The sequence below is a fragment of the Pleurodeles waltl genome, chromosome 3_1 (assembly GCF_031143425.1).
Source record: "Pleurodeles waltl isolate 20211129_DDA chromosome 3_1, aPleWal1.hap1.20221129, whole genome shotgun sequence".
In the NCBI taxonomy this organism is placed as follows: domain Eukaryota; kingdom Metazoa; phylum Chordata; class Amphibia; order Caudata; family Salamandridae; genus Pleurodeles; species Pleurodeles waltl.
In genome coordinates, this window is record NC_090440.1 from 941,692,648 (window position 1) to 941,712,577 (window position 19,930).

The window sequence follows — 19,930 nt, forward strand, 5'->3', positions numbered from 1 at the left end:
AAGCTACATCCAATATGGCCGTCAAGCCTGTGAGTTTATATAATGCTATGTGGTCTAGCTTTTCAATGTACTTCTCCGCCTTCTCTTTAGAGCCGCAGGTGTGAGAGAGACAGTGCCCTACGCATGCGCGGACCCTGGTAAAGCGGTAGCTGAGGCGACGAGTGGTAACAAACGCCGTACATCCGAGCGCGGTGGCGGAAGCGGTGGGATCCGAGGTGGCGGCTGGCAGCTCAGGGGGTGGTATGGCGCACTATAAAGTAAGTATGTTGTGGTGCAGTACTTGCACACGTTTGTTTGTCTTCGTTCGTCATTTCCTCACTTGTAATAAGATAATTAGCATTTTACAGGTAAAGTGTTCCACTAGCAAAAGCACTGCTCTTCCTTTCCCTATCGAGACCCCCACATAGCAACTCAACCCTACAGGGACTATGTTCACAGCTCAACTTTTACCTTGAATTGCTTCTTGCCACTTTTGGTCCCCTAAACTGTCTCTGTTTCCGTTTTAGTTCCTTCCCCTCCGGGGCCTTATTTCTTGTGCCACCTGCAGGTAGTTGTTCACCACCCATGTTTGCGCTTTAGAAATGTCATACAGGTTTAAAGGGTCTCCCTAGCTTCGGGTACCCAATGGAGGGCACTTAAGAATGGTGTGGGCTTAGTTAAGGTACGTACCTCTTTCCCCAACGAAGGAGTGAGGTTTTAGTAGGAAAACGGGTTGTTCAATTTGGAAGGAGGCAGTTTAACGCAGCCACAAACCAGTCGTGAGGGGGCATAGTGCCTTTTTTTGCTCCTTTATAAATACGGCCAAAATTCGTAGTTTAGTTTCCTCGCCACTGTGCTGTGGAAAGGCCTAATTGGGTGCTGACTGCTGGAGGAGATTGGGGGGGGGGGGGGGGGGGGTGGGTCCATAGTGCGTCACCACGGTGTGACTGTGTCAACTCTGCTTACCCATGTTTTTCCCCTCCTTTTTTTGTGTGGACACCGTGGCCCTCCCCCAAACACTCACTGTAAAGTTGAAGGTGCATTGATCCACGGATAACTATTTTATCTCCAGAACACTACTCGAGTTGACTTCCTACATAACCATTATTCTACTTAAACATGAATGTATTGCATATCCCTTTGTATGTAACCATTTCTAATGTGACTGTATATAGCCAAATACGTGTATTTCTTTGTATAAATATGTATAATAATAGTTTCTAAAATATCTTTTTGTCTTTAGTTCTGCTTAACATATATATATTACTCATGGTTTTATATATATTTATAAAATTCAGTTTTTATACAATTTTCAGTCTCAATATGCTAACTTCCTTATACATATATACCCTTTCTTGTAGTCCTGTATCTATACATTTTTACTTTACTCTTACTGTAGAAGAGGGGGGGGGGAAACGTTCTCCAGTGTGCTACTCTTACCCTATACCTCTCTTAATCTATCACCTAGCTCCACACTGACTCATCCTAAACCTCATTCTGCTACTATGATCTCCAAAATAACCCTTTGTAGAGACTCCTCCCTCCTGGCTTACCCTGAACTTTGTTTTACTACTATGATCTCCAAAAGAGCCCTTCTAAATTCTTCCCTCTTGTATCTATCATTTTGATTTAACCCAAGCCTCATTTTACTACTAGATCTCTAATTCCTTTATACAGACTCCTCCTTTCTCCATCTCTCCTTTTACTCATCCCAAGGCTTTTTGACGCTTTGTCAGGGATAGTAAGCGAAATATAAATGCAATTACAATTGTGAGCCTGTGTTGACTCCGCTAAAGTATAGCGGCTCCTTGTCTTGTTTGAAACCTTAGTTTCAACAAACCTGATGTTTTTATAATCTGGTAACAAGTTGCCTTCTGTTACACATTTCTGCGTTTCATGTCCTTGTTATAAGCTGAAGAACCCAGTGTACGAAAGGTGTTCGCCAAAAATCCACTTAATGTTCAAGAGTGGCTTCTTGACATAGGGTGACTTGGTACTGTTGTGGCGCCTCTTCCGCATCCTCCAGTCCAATAACCTGATGACATTCTCGTAAGTAGTTCCCGCAGCGCTACTAGTTATTTTAATTGTTTTTTGATGCATCAATTTCGCATTTACAATGCGGAAGGCACTACAAGTACTAGCAGGCAAAGAAGGAAGCTGATTCTATCACCCGGCCCTTTTAACCTACCGTTTCGTACCAATGAAGTAGCTAGGCCTCTTAATGTTTAGAGTAACTTTACGGATGTTTTAGAATGGCATTCCTTTTGCAGTTCCTTCTTATTCCAGCATTGCTGTTTGACATTTTACGTCTGTCGCCATGCTGAACTGAGTTCTCTAAAGATTACAGCATTTGAAGAGCCCTTTCACGGGAAGAAGTTTGGTTAATATTTCACCGCTGAAATGTGTAATCAATTCATTTTCCTCTGTTTTCTCCGGACTTCTCTGCCCTCGAGCATGCAACATATTAATACACCATCAATACGTGTAATGTCTGTTTTACTTTAGCAGAAGAAGTTCCAAAATGGATACTAGTCGACCACAATTTTCTTCTTTTTAAGTTTTTGGTGTAATGGTTTTACTTAATCGAACAATTAAATGCTGTTTGGTAGACCACTTTATGATTGTTAATTTCAAGAGTTGTTTTGATCGTTTTACATTAGGTACCGGATTATTTTTAATCACTGAATGTTTCTTTAGGCTGCTGACTCCAAGAGAGAGCAATTTCGGAGATATCTCGAAAAAGCTGGAGTACTGGATACGCTAACGAAAGGTAAGGGTTTCTCTGGGAGCACACGATGTGCCGACACTCAGATTGTAATTAATTATGTACTGTTTTCGGTAGAATTAATGGGCAGGGAAAGTATGGGTGACATAGATGTAGTCAAATGCCAATTTGGATCTCCAGTGACTCATAGCACCTTTGGCAGACAGCATGTGACATAATTGCTTGTTGGTGATGTTCTCCCTTAATGCATGTGATGAGTTACGTGGAAATGAAAATGCTTGTGAAGTGAGCCTTTTGCTTAAATAAGGGAAAGTATTGTCTTCTGTGGTGATAATAGTGTAATTTTGGCAAACTAAGTTGCTGAATAATTCTTAAACGCCTTTTAACACTTTCTTATGATGAACCTTATTTACTAAAACTCAAGAACTTAACATGTTTCATAACAGGCAGTCCTTTTGCAGTACACCTCGTTTTCAAGCTTGTATTTGGCAGTTGGAATAAGAAAAAAATGACAAGTGCTGTGTGCTGCTTCTTTTCCCAGTCGTGAGAATGTATTTTAAAATTGTAAGAGGTTGCTGAATTCCAACTACAATCTTAGTCCAACTTTAGAATATGCATGCATAGAGGCCTAATGGTTTCCTACACCTTTCTATTATCGTTTGTTTTGAAGGTATTCTTCAATTACAGTGCTGTTTTGATGTTTGGGAGTGAGATTTCCTTGGTTAAAATTGGGGAGGTTGTTTATTTGAAAGGAGAGACAACAGAAGCCCTTACTGGTGTGGTCGGCTCCCATCCTCTAGGTGCCAGTGAAGATGCACACGACTGAGTCTCCATTTGCTTTATAACAAACCTTGCCATTTGCTTTAGTGGAACAGAAACCTTTTCCTTTTAGATAACTCTTGACAGTAAACATATGGCAACGTTTTGCATGAGGTGACCGAGTGAATGTAGTCTAAATGTTTCCAGTTTAGATTAGTCAAGTACACGGTACAAATCTGCAAAAGTAGGTATGATGTTTATACCACTAATAGAAGTTATAAGCGGGTCTTCTTCTGGGTATGGGTTGATGACACGTCAAGGTAGCACCCTATTTCTTCAAGGCATTTGAACAAGTAAAAAGGGCAGCACTTATGTCAGCAATGCTCCATGACAGAATCATAGCTAATTAGAAGTGGAGGCCCTTGATGCTATGTCCTTCTGTAGTGAAAGGAGCTTTGATAAATACCAAGCTGTAAGTGAGCCCCTAGATATCAAGACTCTTGATTACATCTTCGACATGCGGCAGCAATAGTCCTCTAAGTGATTCCTGGTCGTATTTCCCACTCCTCAGATACCCCTATTTTAGTTTGTCTGAGCATCAGTCCTGACTGCCTCAGAGGAAAAGCTGAACCCTTATCTAAGCAGGCTAAGTATTACCTGGAAATGTATTCCCCTTCTGTCTCTAATAGAGCACTAATTTGGTGTGGTTGTCAGGAAGTCACTCGCACGTAAAGCATTTGTCTTTTTATATTTTTGTATCAGTGGATTGACACTTGTTGCTAAGGGGCGACATAGTGGTTGAGTGAACAGTGCAAAATATGCAGTAGATTGCACAAGGCAATCAGCGAAAGAACGTTTGTCGTTTTTACAGGACAGTAAAAAGAGCTCAGGGCTTACTAGAACTACAGTGTGTTACAGGGCCGCCAGGCAGCTGTGTGCTTTACGTTGGTGATAAAAGATCTTTTTCTAAAAAAACTTTGGTCTGTTGCTGTCATTTCACTTATAAAATGGCATTGAAAACTGTACTAAGTAATCCAAAGATAACCAGACGTGACAGATCGCCTACATATAAAACTTGTTTGTTCCAGTACCCCAATTTCGTCCATGTGGAATCCCGCACTGAAACAAGTATACTATAATCGCTTCCTTAGATTTTCCTGACCCTGTTTAATAGCCCGTTATCTGCACATTTTTAAAGTTTTCACGAATTCATTTGTGTTTGGTGTGATTGTTCCTTGACGCCTCGGCGATCATCTTGAGAATGCAAAACCAGTTCTTTTGGCATGGAGTTTAACAGGCTTCATTGTAACACGCCCAAAGATTTGACAGTGCCAGCTGGGTGTAACTGCTTTCAAGTCACAATTTGCTCTTAGTTCACTAAGTAGTTTGGATGATTCATGGTTTGTTTCCTAATGGGTGTGTGGGCGCCTTTTATTTTGCAGAAGTCACATTTCATATGTTCCATTTGTCTTTAAGTGTACCCGTAGCTTTCATAATGCCTGTAGCTCTCGAAACCTGTGAAAGAGACATATGTTTCCACTGTTGATTCACAGACAGTAGTGGTGCTACAAGCCAAGTGTAGGAAGCTGGCTCTGTATGCACTATTTCAAAGTAAGGAATAGTATGCACAGAGTCCAAGGGTTCCCCTTAGAGGTAAGATAGTGGCAAAAAGAAATAATACTAATGCTCTATTTTGTGGTAGTGTGGTCGAGCAGTAGGCTTATCAAAGGAGTAGTGTTAAGCATTTGTTGTACATACACACAGGCAATAAATGAGGAACACACACTCGGAGACAAATCCAGGCCAATAGGTTTTGTTATAGAAAAATATATTTTCTTAGTTTATTTTAAGAACCACAGGTTCAAATTCTACATGTAATATCTCATTTGAAAGGTATTGCAGGTAAGTACTCTAGGAACTTTGAATAATCACAATAGCATATACACTTTTTACATAAAACACATTTAGCTGTTTTAAAAGTGGACACAGTGCAATTTTCACAGTTCCTGGGGGAGGTAAAGTAATGTTAGTTCTTGCAGGTAAGTAAACCACCTACGGGGTTCAAATTGGGGTCCAAGGTAGCCCACCGTTGGGGGTTCAGAGCAACCCCAAAGTCACCACACCAGCAGCTCAGGGCCGGTCAGGTGCAGAGTTCAAAGTGGTGCCCAAAACACATAGGCTTCAATGGAGAAGGGGGTGCCCCGGTTCCAGTCTGCCAGCAGGTAAGTACCCGCGTCTTCGGAGGGCAGACCAGGGGGGGGGGTTTGTAGGGCACCGGGGGGGGACACAAGTCCACACAGAAAGTACACCCTCAGCAGCGCGGGGGCGGCCGGGTGCAGTGTGCAAACAAGCGTCTGGTTCGCAATAGGATTCAATGGGAGACCAAGGGGTCTCTTCAGCGGTGCAGGCAGGGGGGGGGGCTCCTCGGGGTAGCCACCACCTGGGCAAGGGAGAGGGCCTCCTGGGGGTCACTCCTGCACTGAATTTCCGATCCTTCAGGTGCTGGGGGCTGCGGGTGCAGGGTCTTTTCCAGCCGTCAGGATTTTAGAGTCAAGCAGTCGCGGTCAGAGGGAGCCTCGGGATTCCCTCTGCAGGCGTCGCTGTGGTGGCTCGGGGGGGACAACTTTGGTTACTCACAGTCTCGGAGTCGCCTGGGGGTCCTCCCTGTAGCGTTGTTTCTCCACCAGTCGAGTCAGGGTCGCCGGGTGCCGTGTTGCAAGTCTCACGCTTCTTGCGGGGATTGCAGGGGTCTTTAAATCTGCTCCTCTGGATACAAAGTTGCAGTCTTTGTTGAACAGGGCCGCTGTTCTCGGGAGTTTCTTGGTCTCTTGGAAGCAGGGCAGTCCTCTGAGGATTCAGAGGTCGCTGGTCCTGGGGAAAGCGTCGCTGGTGCAGTTTTCTTTGGAAGGCAGGAGATAGGCCGGTAGGACTGGGGCCAAAGCAGTTGGTGTCTTCTTTCTTCTTCTGCAGGGGTTTTTCAGCTCAGCAGTCCTCTTCTTCTGTAAGTTGCAGGAATCTAAATTCTTAGGTTCAGGGGAGCCCTTAAATACTAAATTTAAGGGCGTGTTTAGGTCTGGGGTGTTAGTGGCCAATGGCTACTAGCCCTGAGGGTGGGTACACCCTCTTTGTGCCTCCTCCCAAGGGGAGGGGGTCACATTCCTATCCCTATTGGGGGAATCCTCCTTCTACAAGATGGAGGATTTCTAAAAGTCAGAGTCACCTCAGCTCAGGACACCTTAGGGGCTGTCCTGACTGGCCAGTGACTCCTCCTTGTTTTTCTCATTATCTCTCCTGGACTTGCCGCCAAAAGTGGAGGCTGTGTCCAGGGGGCGGGCATCTCCACTAGCTGGAGTGTCCTGGGGCATTGTAACAAGAAGCTTGAGCCTTTGAAGCTCACTGCTAGGTGTTACAGTTCCTGCAGGGGGGAGGTGTGAAGCACCTCCACCCAGAGCAGGCTTTGTTTCTGTCCTCAGAGAGCACAAAGGCTCTCACCGCATGGGGTCAGAAACTCGTCTCTCAGCAGCAGGCTGGCAGAGACCAGTCAGTCCTGCACTGAACAATTGGGTAAAATACAGGGGGCATCTCTAAGATGCCCTCTGTGTGCATTTTTTAATAAATCCAACACTGGCATCAGTGTGGGTTTATTATTCTGAGAAGTTTGATACTAAACTTCCCAGTATTCAGTGTAGCCATTATGGAGCTGTGGAGTTCGTTTTTGACAGACTCCCAGACCATATACTCTTATGGCTACCCTGCACTTACAATATCTAAGGTTTTGCTTAGACACTGTAGGGGCATAGTGCTCATGCACCTATGCCCTCACCTGTGGTATAGTGCACCCTGCCTTAGGGCTGTAAGGCCTGCTAGAGGGGTGACTTACCTATGCCACAGGCAGTGTGAGATTGGCATCGCACCCTGAGGGGAGTGCCATGTCGACTTAGTCATTTTCTCCCCACCAGCACACACAAGCTGGCAAGCAGTGTGTCTGTGCTGAGTGAGGGGTCCCTAGGGTGGCATAAGACATGCTGCAGCCCTTAGAGACTTTCCCTGGCATCAGGGCCCTTGGTACCAGGGGTACCAGTTACAAGGGACTTACCTGGGTGCCAGGGTTGTGCCAATTGTGGAGACAATGGTACATTTTAGGTGAAAGAACGCTGGGGCCTGGTTAGCAGGGTCCCAGCACACTTCTCAGTCAAGTCAGCATCAGTATCAGGCAAAAAGTGGGGGGTAACTGCAACAGGGAGCCATTTCTTTACACCAAGTCCTCTAGAATTTACATAATGCTGGCTAAGAAGCACTCAGTTAATGTCCTAGGAGTTCAATAGTGTATATTTCCAGCAGTCCTATAGCTGCCATGAATTGCACCATGGGTCTTGTCTTAGACTGACAGAAGACACAGGACAGGCTGTGAGGGAAATAAACTGTTTGTTCATCCCCATGTTAAGGTTACTCCTTAGCACCAGCATCCCCGGTGGCAGGGATAAAAGCAGGGACCCTACTTCTTGCAGGGTAGAGGGTTGTACTTTGGGCGGCATCTATATCTAGCATATATTGACTGCCTCCCCATCCCAGGTTTTTAAACATGCTGCCATATGGCCTTCGCCATTAAGCCAAGTTTTACTGTAGGCATATGGTGTATTTTTATGGATCAGCATCCCCACTCCTCTTGAATCCACCGTAAAGCTGCATTGGGCCAGAGCCCTGTACCACAGTCTCTCAAGCACATTTCAGAAGTTGCCTTTTAAATGGGTTTCCTGCACTAGTGCTACATATGGACCGTCTCCTCAAATACTATGTGACCACCCTTGTTTTTATTTTACTTCCCAGACTGTTAACATTCCAGGAAAGTTTTCTTAGCCTAGCAGTATGCATACTGGAGCTGTGCTGGAATGATGCGCACCCTCTAAGGGTCCAGACCCCAGGTAGCTACACTACGTGTGGTTGGCAAGGGGGTGCCAAGTCCCTCCTCCACTGGCTGTCCCTACTGCTTGGCTGTGAATAAACAGCTTTTTGTTTTCTCCCCCCCCCCCCCCCCCCTCCTCAACGTCCTCTTCCTGCTGCCCTGCAAAGCAGAACTCCATCCCGATTTCCTGTTCTTGCAACGCGCAGAGTGCCTGTCACCCCACCCAATTCCCAAACGTTTCGCAGTCTAAGCATCCGACATGTCCCTTCCAATCCGCCCGTGTAACCATAGTGCTTCTCACTGATGAATAAGTGTCCCATTCTACCTGTTTTTAGCCCGCCCCCCCCCCCCCCCCCCAAATGATGCAGGAGCCTTCTGTGGCATGCCTCAAGTGCTTGCTTATTGGGTGGTGTGCTGATCCCCGCCCCGGTCTGTAGCTGTCCGGCCCTGTTTGTCCTTGCACCTCACCTTCTCACTGGTCTCCGGCTCTTCAGCCACTCCCATACCTCAGTTAGCATGTCGAAATGCGATGATTTCCTTTCTGCTACCACTTGCGGTTTGGTTGGAAGGAGCATTGTGTATTTCAGTTCCCAGACAGTGTTTAATCTCCCTGAAGCTGTGTCTTAGTCTTTGCACTCAAAGTAAAATCTGGAAATCAATCGGAGATTTGTAAAGCACACTACTCACCCATGAGGGTTTCAGGTGCTGAAGAGGGAGGAGAAGGTGTGAGAGAGGTGCTGCTACTGCTCGAACAGCCAGGTCTTGAAGTTTCCTGAAGGTAAGAAGGTCCCTGGTCTGGCGCAGGTGGGTGGGTAGTGTTTCACGTTTCGGCAGTGAGGTACGAGAATGATCTACTGGGGTTATTGTTCTGGCGACGCGTTGGATGGTGGCGAGGTGAGCGGAGATGCCAGGGTGTAGAAGGAGTCATATGTTGAGGTATTCTGGTCCGGTGTTGTGCAGTGCTTTGTGAGCGTGGGTGAGGAGTTTGAAGGTGATACTCTTGTTGACTGGGAACCAGTGCAGGTTTTTCAGGTGGTCTGTGATGTGGCGGGGGATGTCCAGGATGAAGCATGTGGAGACACTGGATGCGTTGCAACCTCTTCTGGAGTTTGGCCGTGGTTCCTGCGTAGAGGGCATAGCCGTAGTCCAGTTTGCTGCATACGAGGTCTTGGGTGACTGTTCTTCTGGTCTCAGTGGGTATCCAGTTGTAGATCTTTCGGAGCATGCGGAGGGTGTTGAAGCAGGAGGAGATGGCGTTGACTTGCTGAGTCATGGATGGTGAGGGGTCCAGGGTAAATTCTAGGTTGTGTGCGTGGTGGGTGGGAGTCGGAGCGGTTCAGAGAGTGGCAGGCCACCAGGAGTCATCCCATGCGGAGGGGGTGGAGCCAAAGATGAAGACTTCCGTCTTGTCGGAATTGAGTTTGAGGCAGCTGCTCTTCATCCATTGGGCGATGGCCTTCATTCCTTCGTGGAGGTAGGTCTTGGCGGAGTCCTTGGTGAGGGAGAGGATCAGCTGGGTGTTGTCGGCGTATGAGATGATGTTGAGGTTGTGGGAATGGGCGATGTTAGCGAGCAGGGCCATGTAGATGTTGAAGAGGGTCAGGCGGAGGGACGAACCATGGGGTTCGCTGCAGATGATTTTAGTGGCCTCCGAGCGGAATGGGGGAGGTGGACTGTAGGAAAGTACCATCTTGCCTGGCATGTTACCCCCATATTTCACTGTATATATGTTGTTTTAGTGTATGTGTCCCTGGGACCCTGCCAGCCAGGGCCCCACTGCTCATAAGTGTGCACTGTATGTGTTCCCTGTGTGATGCCTGTCTCACTGAGGCTCTGCTAACCAGAACCTCAGTGGTTATGCTCTCTCTGCTTTCCAAATTGTCACTAACAGGCTAGTGACCAATTTCACATTGGCATACTGGAACACCCTTATAATTCCCTAGTATATGGTGCTGAGGTACCCAGGTTATTGGGGTTCCAGGAGATCCCTATGGGCTGCAGCATTTCTTTTGCCACCCATAGGGAGCTCTGACAATTCTTACACAGGCCTGCACGTTATTTCACAGCCATTTACCACTGCACTTAAGTAACTTATAAGTCACCTATATGTCTAGCCTTCACCTGGTGAAGGTTGGGTGCTAAGTTACTTAGTGTGTGGGCACCCTGGCACTAGCCAAGGTGCCCCCACATCGTTCAGGGCAAATTCCCCGGACTTTGTGAGTGCGGGGACACCATTACACGCGTGCACTAGACATAGGTCACTACCTATGTATAGCGTCACAATGGTAACTCCGAACATGGCCATGTAACATGTCTAAGATCATGGAATTGTCACCCGAATGCCATTCTGGCATTGGGGAGACAATTCCATGATCCCCAGAGTCTCTAGCACAGACCCAGGTACTACCAAACTTCCTTTCCTGGGGTTTCACTTCAGCTGCTGCTGCTGCCAACCCTTCAGACGGGTTTCTGCCCTCCTGGGGTCCAGCCAGGCCTGGCTCAGGAAGGCAGAACAAAGGACTTCCTCAGAGAGAGGGTGTTACACCCTCTCCCTTTGGAAAAGGGTGTCGGGGCTGGGGAGGAGTAGCCTCCCCCAGCCTCTGGAAATGCTTTGATGGGCACAGATGGTGCCCATCTCTGCATAAGCCAGTCTACAGCGGTTCAGGGATCCCCCAGCCCTGCTCTGGCGCGAAATTGGACAAAGGGAAAGGGGAGTGACCACTCCCCTGACCTGTACCTCCCAGGGGAGGTGCCCAGAGCTCCTCCAGCGTGCCCCAGACCTCTGCCATCTTGGATTCAGAGGTGTGCTGGCACACCGGACTGCTCTGAGTGGCCAGGGCCAGCAGGTGACGTCAGAGACTCCTGATAGGCTAGTAACTCAGGTAAGAGCCTATCCTCCTTCCTAGGTAGCCAAACCTCCTTTTCTGGCTATTTGGGGTCTCTGCTTTGGGGAATTCTTCAGATAACGAATGCAAGAGCTCACCAGAGTTCCTCTGCATCTCTCTTCACCTTCTGCCAAAGGATCGACCGCTGACTGCTCAGGACGCCTGCAAAACCGCAACAAAGTAGCAAAGACGACTACTGCAACCTTGTATCGCTTCTCCTGCCGCCTTCTCGACTGTTTTCTGGTGGTGCATGCTCTGGGGGTAGCCTGCCTCCTTTCTGCACCAGGAGCTCTGATGAAATCTCCTGTGGGATGACGTAATCTTCCCCCTACAACCGCAGGCAACAAAAGACTGCATCACCGGTCCTCTGGGTACCCTCTCAGCACGACGAGCGTGGTCCCTGGAACTCAGCAACTCTATCCAAGTGCCTCCCGCAGTCCAGTGACTCTTCAGTCCAGGTTTGGTGGAGGTAAGTCCTTGCCTCCCCACGCTAGAATGCATCGCTCGGTACCGTGTGATTTGCAGCTGCTCCGGCTCCTGTGCACTCTTCCAGGATTTCCTTTGTGCACAGCCAAGCCTGGGTCCCCGACACTCTAACCTGCAGTGCACAATCTTCTGAGTTGTCCTCCGGCGTTGTGGGACTCCCTTTTGTGTCTTCGGGTGGACTCCGGTTCACTCCTCTTCCAAGTGCCTGTTCTGATACTTCTGCGGGTGCTGCCTGCTTCTGTGAGGGCTCCCTGACTTGCTGGGCGCCCCCTCTGTCTCCTCATCCAAGTGGCGACATCCTGGTCCCTCCTGGGCCACAGCAGCATCCAAAAACCCTAACCGCGACCCTTGCAGCTAGCAAGGCTTGTTTGCGGTCTTTCTGCGTGGGAACACCTCTGCAAGCTTCTTCACGACGTGGGACATCCATCCTCCAAAGGGGAAGTTTCTAGCCCTCTTTGTTCTTACAGAAACCACAGCTACTACCATCCGGTGGCAGCTTCTTTGCACCCTCAGCTGGCATTTCCTGGGCATCTGCCCACTCTGGACATTGTCGTGACTCTTGGACTTGGTCCCCTTGTTCCACAGGTACTCAGGTCCGGAAATCCACTTTGGTTGCTTTGCTGGTGTTGGTCTTCCTTGCAGAAACCCCCTATCACGACTTCTGTGCTCTCTGGGGGGGTTATAGGTGCACTTTACACCTACTTTTCCGGGTCTTGGGGTGGGCTATTTTTCTAACCCTCACTGTTTTCTTACAGTCCCAGCGACCCTCTACAAGCTCACATAGGTTTGGGGTCCATTCGTGGTTCGCATTCCACTTTTGGAATATATGGTTTGTGTTGCCCCTATACCTATGTGCTCCTATTGCAATCTTCTGTAACTTTACATTGCTTGCATTACTTCCTTTTGCTATTACTGCATATTTTTGGTATTGTGTACATATATCTTGTGTATATTTGGCATCCTCCTACTGAGGGTACTCACTGAGATACTTTTGGCATATAGTCATAAAAATAAAGTACCTTAATTTTTAATATATCTGTGTATTGTGTTTTCTTATGATATTGTGCATATGACACCAGTGGTATAGTAGGAGCTTTGCATGTCTCCTAGTTCAGCCTAAGCCGCTCTGCTATAGTTACCTTCTATTAGCCTAAGCTGCTAGAAACACCTCTTCTACACTAATAAGGGATAACTGGACCTGGTACAGAGTGTAAGTACCCCTTGGTACCCACTACAAGCCAGGCCAGCCTCCTACATGGACTCTCTGGCTTCTGCAGGTGAGAATGGAGGTGACCCAGTCAAGGGCTCTATCGCGGATTCCTGCATTGCTGAGGCGTGAGCGTAGGGTGTGGTGGCAGACTGTGTCGAACGTCGCTGAGAGGTCCAGGAGGATGAGTGCTGTGGTTTTGCTGCTGTCCAGTATGGTTCTTATGTCGTTGGTGGCGGCGATGAGGGCGGGTTCGTGGTGTAGTTGCTGTGAAATCCGAATTGGGAAGGGTCAAGGGTGCGGTTCTTCTCTAGGAAGCGGGTTGTCTGTTGATGATCTTCTCAATGTCTTTTGCCGGGAAGGGGAGCAGGGAGATAGGCCAGAAGTTCTTGAGGTCCTTTGGGTCCGCCTTGGGTTTTTTAAGGAGGGCGTTCATCTCGGCGTATTTCTAGCTCTCTGGGAAGGTGGCAGACTCGAAGGAGCTGTTGATGACCTTCCGTAGTTGGGGTGCGATGATGGAGCTTGATTTGTTGAGGATGGTGTGAGGTGAATCTGTTGTGTTGGTGGTGGCTGGGGGGGGACTGGGTGCTAAAGCTGTTGTGGATGTCTGCAATCTTGAAGTGGAAGTAGGAGGCTAGGGAGTTGCAGAGGTCTTGGGATGGCAGGATGTCATTGGCGATGGAGCTGGGGTTGGAGAGTTCTTTCACAACGTTGAAGAACTCCTTGTGGCTGTGTGAGTTGTCTGACCATTGCATTTTCTCATGATAGACTGTCCCAGAACCTGGCCGTCTGGAGTATCACATCTGGGGAAGGGCGGGTGTTGGGGAGGGAGGGTGAGGCCTTGTGTGCTCGCTCAGTTGAAGGAGAAAAAAAAAACTTTGAAAAACCTTTAGATTTCATGACGTTAAGGATGGAGTCTACCAGATACAGCTCTACGCTGTGGCCCTCTGCTCTAGTGGCACCCTCACTACTCATGTTACTTCTCGAGTGCTCCTCCTAGTTCTCCAGTTTCACCTGTATAACAACTTTGTCCTTCACCAGGCATCCAGTTTGCCCTTTTAATTTCTGGACCTTCTCTCTCTGCGATGTCGGGTCTTTGGTCATCACCAGGGTGCTCCATCTGTCGTGTGCTCTGCTCTCCCCTGTCGCTTCACATCTGGGGAATCCAGCTCATGGGTGGGGCACAATAGTCCACTTCCCTCCCCCGCCAGACACTGAATATTTTGTTAAACTGTAGGGGTAACATAGCTTGTAACTAAGACATATGTCTCTTCTAATGTTTATATTTTGTTGACACAATGAAATTTAATGGCTTATTTTAGATTAAGAGGCACACATAGTTTGGCTCTCTGCCAAAGACACACTGCAGTGTTAATGAATTGCCCTTGCCCATTAGTTTGTTTCAGTTTACTGGCATGGTAACATGCTGGATTTACAGGGTTTTTTTCTCTATCAAAATAAAGACAAATGTCCACATACAAATGCTAATTGATTTTGCTAATGCGTTTTTTTTTTTTTTTTTTTTTCGATGTAGCATTTAACAACACTTTATATTAATTGACTACAACGTACCCGAGTAGGCTGCAGAACAAGTATACTGTAATGACTATTTTATGTAACATATATTTCTCTTGTTGCACTTGTAAGCCTCTTCTACTTGTGATTATCTTTTTAGTGTTGGTGGCCCTTTATGAAGAACCAGAGAAACCAAACAACGCATTGGAGTATCCTTTGTCTTTAATCACAGCATTGATTTCAGTGTGAATATTTTAGGTTGCTTTCGACCTTGAAGTTGCATGATTATGGGTTTCCTTGTACCCCTCGAAAGAGAAGGCACTAATTTCTCAAGCATACTTTGTCTGTTTTACAATTTTGCTACTAAAGAATAAATCTAATCCACAGTTAGAAATCAGAAGCTTAGATATGGGCTGGTTGAAAAGTGTTTTTGTCTTTCATAATCGCTGACATCATGAAAACACCGAAGTATTTTGTGCATGTTTTATATAGTTTGGTCTAAGTTCCCCCCAAAGGGCTTTACGTGGTGGTGGTCTCCTTTCGTGTGAGACAAAACCTCGGTACTGTAAATAAAGAGAGGAAGGAAGAGCATGTATAGGCTGGTCTGGGCTCACCAATTCCTGGATATAGCATGGTCCCATGCCTTGTTTGATTTCAAACATGTAGCATAGTGCCTTATACACAGTGCGTTTCGAAACCTTAAGCCAGTGGAGTTCCCGAAGAAAGTGGGAGACCGCAGATGTTAAAGTAGTCTGGCAGCAGCATTTTGGACTAATTGAAGGCGATCAATAGTTGTCTTGTCAGTGCCTAAATCAAGTACATTACTGTAATCTAATCTAGATGATAAAATCAAGGCCCAGACTACGGTCCTCTGCACTGTAGGCAGATTTAGCCAGATAATTGTTTTCAGTCACCTGAAAACAGCAATGCACATGGCTTTGTGCTTGGATACCTGCTGTTTCATAGACTGTATGTCGTCAATCAAAAAACCAAAGTTCTTCACCCTTCTGGATTATGCAATGTGTTGACCTTGTGTTGCAGATGCAACTTTTTGTGGGTTGGCTGGTAGCAAACAGTTTGGAGAAAACAAGATATGATGCGCGCAGGGGAATAATGTGCAGTAAGGACAATACTAGACAGCAGCATGTGCGGTTACTTTTACATAATGATTTTCTACTTCTTAAGATGTTAGGCACCTGGACATAAATTGATTTGTCCTAAATTGAATATTTTTTGGTCAGTTCTGAAGTGGAAGAAGTTTACAATGCTAGTTTTCTCATCACATCTTCACAAAAGTATGTTCTTGACAGTACAGTATGCAAGATGTACTCCGTTTTTTAAAGAAATGTGCAAACATTAACTGGTTCTGTACCTTCGTGATGTAAAATTTTCATTTTTTCATGGTCTTTCTTCTGATCAGGGTAAATTGTTTACCCTTTCGATCTAGTAAGTATTACGGTTTCACTTTGGATCGTTTGCTTCAGACCTCAAGCTCCGATTTCTCTTCAGCTTTTTTTTTTTTTTTTTTGCATTTTATGTCTTAAGTTATTTCCCTACCAAATATGTTGGCTACATAGTGGAATGGTGGTGGTTCCTGAGCAACAAAAGGTGGAGGAAAAAAAATGTGATTCCTTGTTCTGTTGATTTTATAATGCAGGGAATCACCTGAAGGTGAACAACGGACCTAACCTTTTTGTCTCATGTCCACACCCGTTCAAGGAAGTGCCTTCTAAGCCATAATTGCACCAAAGGCAGTGGTCTGTAAAGGCTTGGTGCTGATGCCCACTTGGACAGCCTGTGACTACTATCTTGTGCCACCATACAGTTTCATTATTCCTCCTGCCTGCAAAATGCCGGATGGAAAATATATGCTGAGGTCTTTAGAAATTGTCAAAATACACAGCTTCCTTTGCTATCTCTGTAGCAAAACCACATGGAAATCCTCCAACCAATTACTTTAATAAGAAGTACACAAAGGGAAAGCCACAAATGCATGGACTTTCTGTAATACTGAAAATGAACAAAGCTTTTACACGTTTTGTTCGTATGTGATGTAATGCATTCAGGAGGAAAATAAAATGTTAGCACTTCCACTATCAAGGACCAGGAAATATTTCATTTACTTTTTAGTCTGTGGAAACAAGGGAATGTCTTTACTAGATGTGCGTCCTGTGATTCTCTGAGCAATGAGCAGTGTGTAACGTTTTGTACTTGTTGTGGGTTAAGGAAAAGGTAGACCCGGAGTACATTACCACAAGTCCTCACAAGAAATGGTTTGGAAAGACCCCAAACATTGACTAATTCTATCAAACTTGGATGAGAGGCAGCCTTCACCTTAGGAGAAGAGATCATATTATTTGGTTTTAGGTTTACTGCCATTTCATGATTCAGATTTCTAGCCCAAGCCTTTGAAGCTCCCTCTCCCCCCTCCATTAAACGAATGGGCTTCAACTCAAATAATGTGGTTTGACTTTTATCGTAATGGTTTGTTACTTCACAGCTTTTAAACTCGAAACCTAAAACTATTAATGAGTAACCTTAGGATGACGTCTTGATTTGAGGGCCATTTCCCTTCTGAGGAATCTCTCCTCCAAGTAACATGATGACTTGTAGTAACATGTGATTATAAGATTTGGATTGTCCTAATTCCGGAAAGACCAGACTTCTAAATGTTTTGACCATGATAGACCTTTAAGGCTTGGTGGGATCTTTCTCTGTTACGTTTTGTGACAGGGAAAGAATAGTCCCTTGGTGCCGCTCAATAGCGGACTCCTTTTAATAAGATCTACCTTTTTTATAAGTGTTGTTTTTGTAGGCAGGATCAAGAGCCAGGTATAATGTATGTTACAGTGTAATAAAAGCCCACTATGCATGTGTCAATTGCGTCTTTCAGCATTGCTGTAAAAATGTCAGACATGCTTTAGGATAATTGAATGAAAGACACTCAAAACTTGTATCATCGACAAATGGATAGAACACATGTTGTCTAAGAAATAAGGTATACTACAATGCTACTTCCTTAAAAGAGCTTTTTAGATGAAATGTGTTCTCCACAGAAATTGTGATTCTTAACTCTTTGTAGCTTTCTGAAACAACATTTGTGTGTGGCTGGTCCAGAAACGGGAGATGTTGAGACTCTTCGTCTAGAGTTAGCTGAACTTAAACAAAAATATGAAGCTTTACAGGAAGAATTCAAAGAATACAAATCTAAGGTATGGACATTTGAAAGGTTTGACAAATAAAAAAATAAGAGTATATGTGTAATATTTGTAAATGTGTTGCGTTTGGTGTTTTTAGAAATGTTAAATCCAGTTTTGAAATTATTTGAGCAAATCAAAACCTAATTGTTGCTGACAAATTGACTAATATTTATACCTGGTACAGAAAATAGGTAAAGTCCCACTCAAACAGTTCTTGACGTTATCAAATTAGAGATTTATTTCATTGTTGTGCAGACAGACGTATTGATTACATGTGTTCAACAAGTATTTTTGTTCAAAGTAAAAGCATTATCCAAAGCGATGACGGAGAAAAATGGTGATTTTCCAGAGGATTGCCACGTACATGCGGCTTTCCGCTTCTCTATGCACTTTCAAGAACATGTCTAACCTATTATTGAAATCATAAATGTTTGCCTTATCTTTAATGCCTTGAGAAAGCCCCGGCGTATGTAGCCAGAGGGGGCGAAACACGTGTTGGCTGATCACCATTTTTCTCTATCATCGCTTTGGATAATGCTTTTACTTTGAACAAAAATACTTGTTGAACACATGGAATCAATACGTCTGTCTGCACAACAATGAAATAAATACGTCAAGAACTGTTTGAGTGGGACTTTACCTATTTTCTGTACCATATACCCTTTTTAGAGGACCTGGGTCCTTGTCCTCTGGTCAAATCCCCCATTTTCATGAACATGGCATTTTTTACAGGAGAATAGTGACTTTGGACCCTCTCCAGTTTTGGAGTTTTGTTTTTTCATTTAATATTTATACCTAGATGTGTTACCAATTTGGGAAAAAAAAAAAGAAAAATTACTTATTTGTTATTAAATGTTAAATTCTTTTATTTTTTTTTATAATAATCATTATTGAATTGAAATACATTTTCTATAAGTTCACTATGCCTAATTAACCTGCATTTTTCCATGCATGTTAGCTTCTTTTGGTGGGGGGATTCTGTTGCACGTTTCTTAAAGTATCTTATTCATTTTTCTTGCAACACACAGAATTTAGGTTGACCTCTTTTTATCTGTATTTTGCAGCACGGTGAACCGTCACAAGAAGAAAAAAGGCCAGAATAGTACTTTGCCCCTGAGTGGCCAATACATTGAAGGGCTTCTCATGTACAGCTGTTTTTTTTCCTATTGTAGTCTAAATAGGTGTTAATAAATGTTTTTGAAAAAGTGTATGAATTCTCTGTTTGAGTGTGTTGTTGGGTGGGAGAGCGATAGTTTGGTGCCTCAGATCTGTATTATTACTACTATTTGCACCAGTAGTAGATTGCAGATAATCCAGTTCAGTTGATTGGCTTATTGCCGGTATCTTGACCATGTTTTTCGAGGCCATTATATTCACTTTCTGTTCCAACTCTCCTTTATTTTGTCTCCCACTGCATAAAACACAAGTGCAGCCCACAGTCAAGGAAGAAGCCATTGCTTTTTGGCCATGCTCTGTCTTGACTGTATTGTTCAAGGGTGTGGACTTCCTATAGCCCTGACGCCCAGCACATGTTGTTTCGGGTTGTGGGCGACACGTTTTCATGTTCATTTTGTCTTTGGAACAAGTAGGCCCAACCCCACTGCAGCATAAACCCCTTTACCTACCAGTTTATAGTATCATATTCTAGATCAGGGAAGGACTCTGTCTGCTGTCTAGGTAGTATTTGTGTCCATATGTTATTCTTCAAACTTGTATTTATGGTTCATTAACGCAAAGCTTTTATTATTAGGCAGAGCGTTCTAAGGAAAGGTTGCAAGCACTACTGACAAATGTTCCAGTATAAAAATATGTACACATGTTTGCAAAGTTTACCATTATGAGGCTAAGTCTAATGATCTCTGAGAAGATGCAAATATTTGCAGACGCTTGAAAGCAAGATTGATGGTTCTTTGCTTTCAAAATAATATGTTCCCCAAAAAAATGCAACCTGGAAAAAGTGTTTTCCTAAATAGGCTTCTGTGAAATTTTTAGATATCATTTCTAGTAAAATGTCTTGATGCATGTTAGTATTTCCAAATCAGTATTCCTAAGGGAAAATCATTTTCAGCAAGATTATGGGAAACATAAAAATAAACCAGCATTGGCAAAGCCAGTAAGTCTGATATTGGTGGTCAACTTTTTGGTTTTGTCAATGCGAGTCTTGTTTAGACATGTTTTTTTGTATAATTTTTTTGTTGTGGACTGCATTTTAGTATGAGCAAATCTGCATGCATAAATTTGCTCATGCAAAAATCTGTTGAACGTTTACAA

The 19,930-nt window shown here is 44.8% G+C and overlaps 1 protein-coding gene across 1 annotated transcript; it reads left to right on the top strand.

Annotated features, from left to right (window-relative positions):
- Positions 1-87: 87 nt before the first annotated feature.
- On the top strand, positions 88-18,867 carry MYCBP (MYC binding protein). The gene is made up of 5 exons (XM_069223964.1): positions 88-257; positions 2,677-2,749; positions 14,620-14,668; positions 17,542-17,671; positions 18,724-18,867. The coding sequence occupies exons 1-5, from the start codon at positions 243-245 to the stop codon at positions 18,760-18,762; spliced, it is 306 nt and encodes a 101-aa protein (XP_069080065.1). The 5' UTR covers positions 88-242; the 3' UTR covers positions 18,763-18,867.
- The last annotated feature ends 1,063 nt before the right edge of the window (positions 18,868-19,930 follow it).

Excerpts from the sequence above, each read along its gene's own strand:
- MYCBP (XM_069223964.1), top strand. Across the intron at positions 2,750-14,619 it reads ACTGGATACGCTAACGAAAG|TGTTGGTGGCCCTTTATGAA; the intron begins GTAAGGGTTTCT and ends TTATCTTTTTAG. Across the intron at positions 14,669-17,541 it reads AAACCAAACAACGCATTGGA|CTTTCTGAAACAACATTTGT; the intron begins GTATCCTTTGTC and ends AACTCTTTGTAG.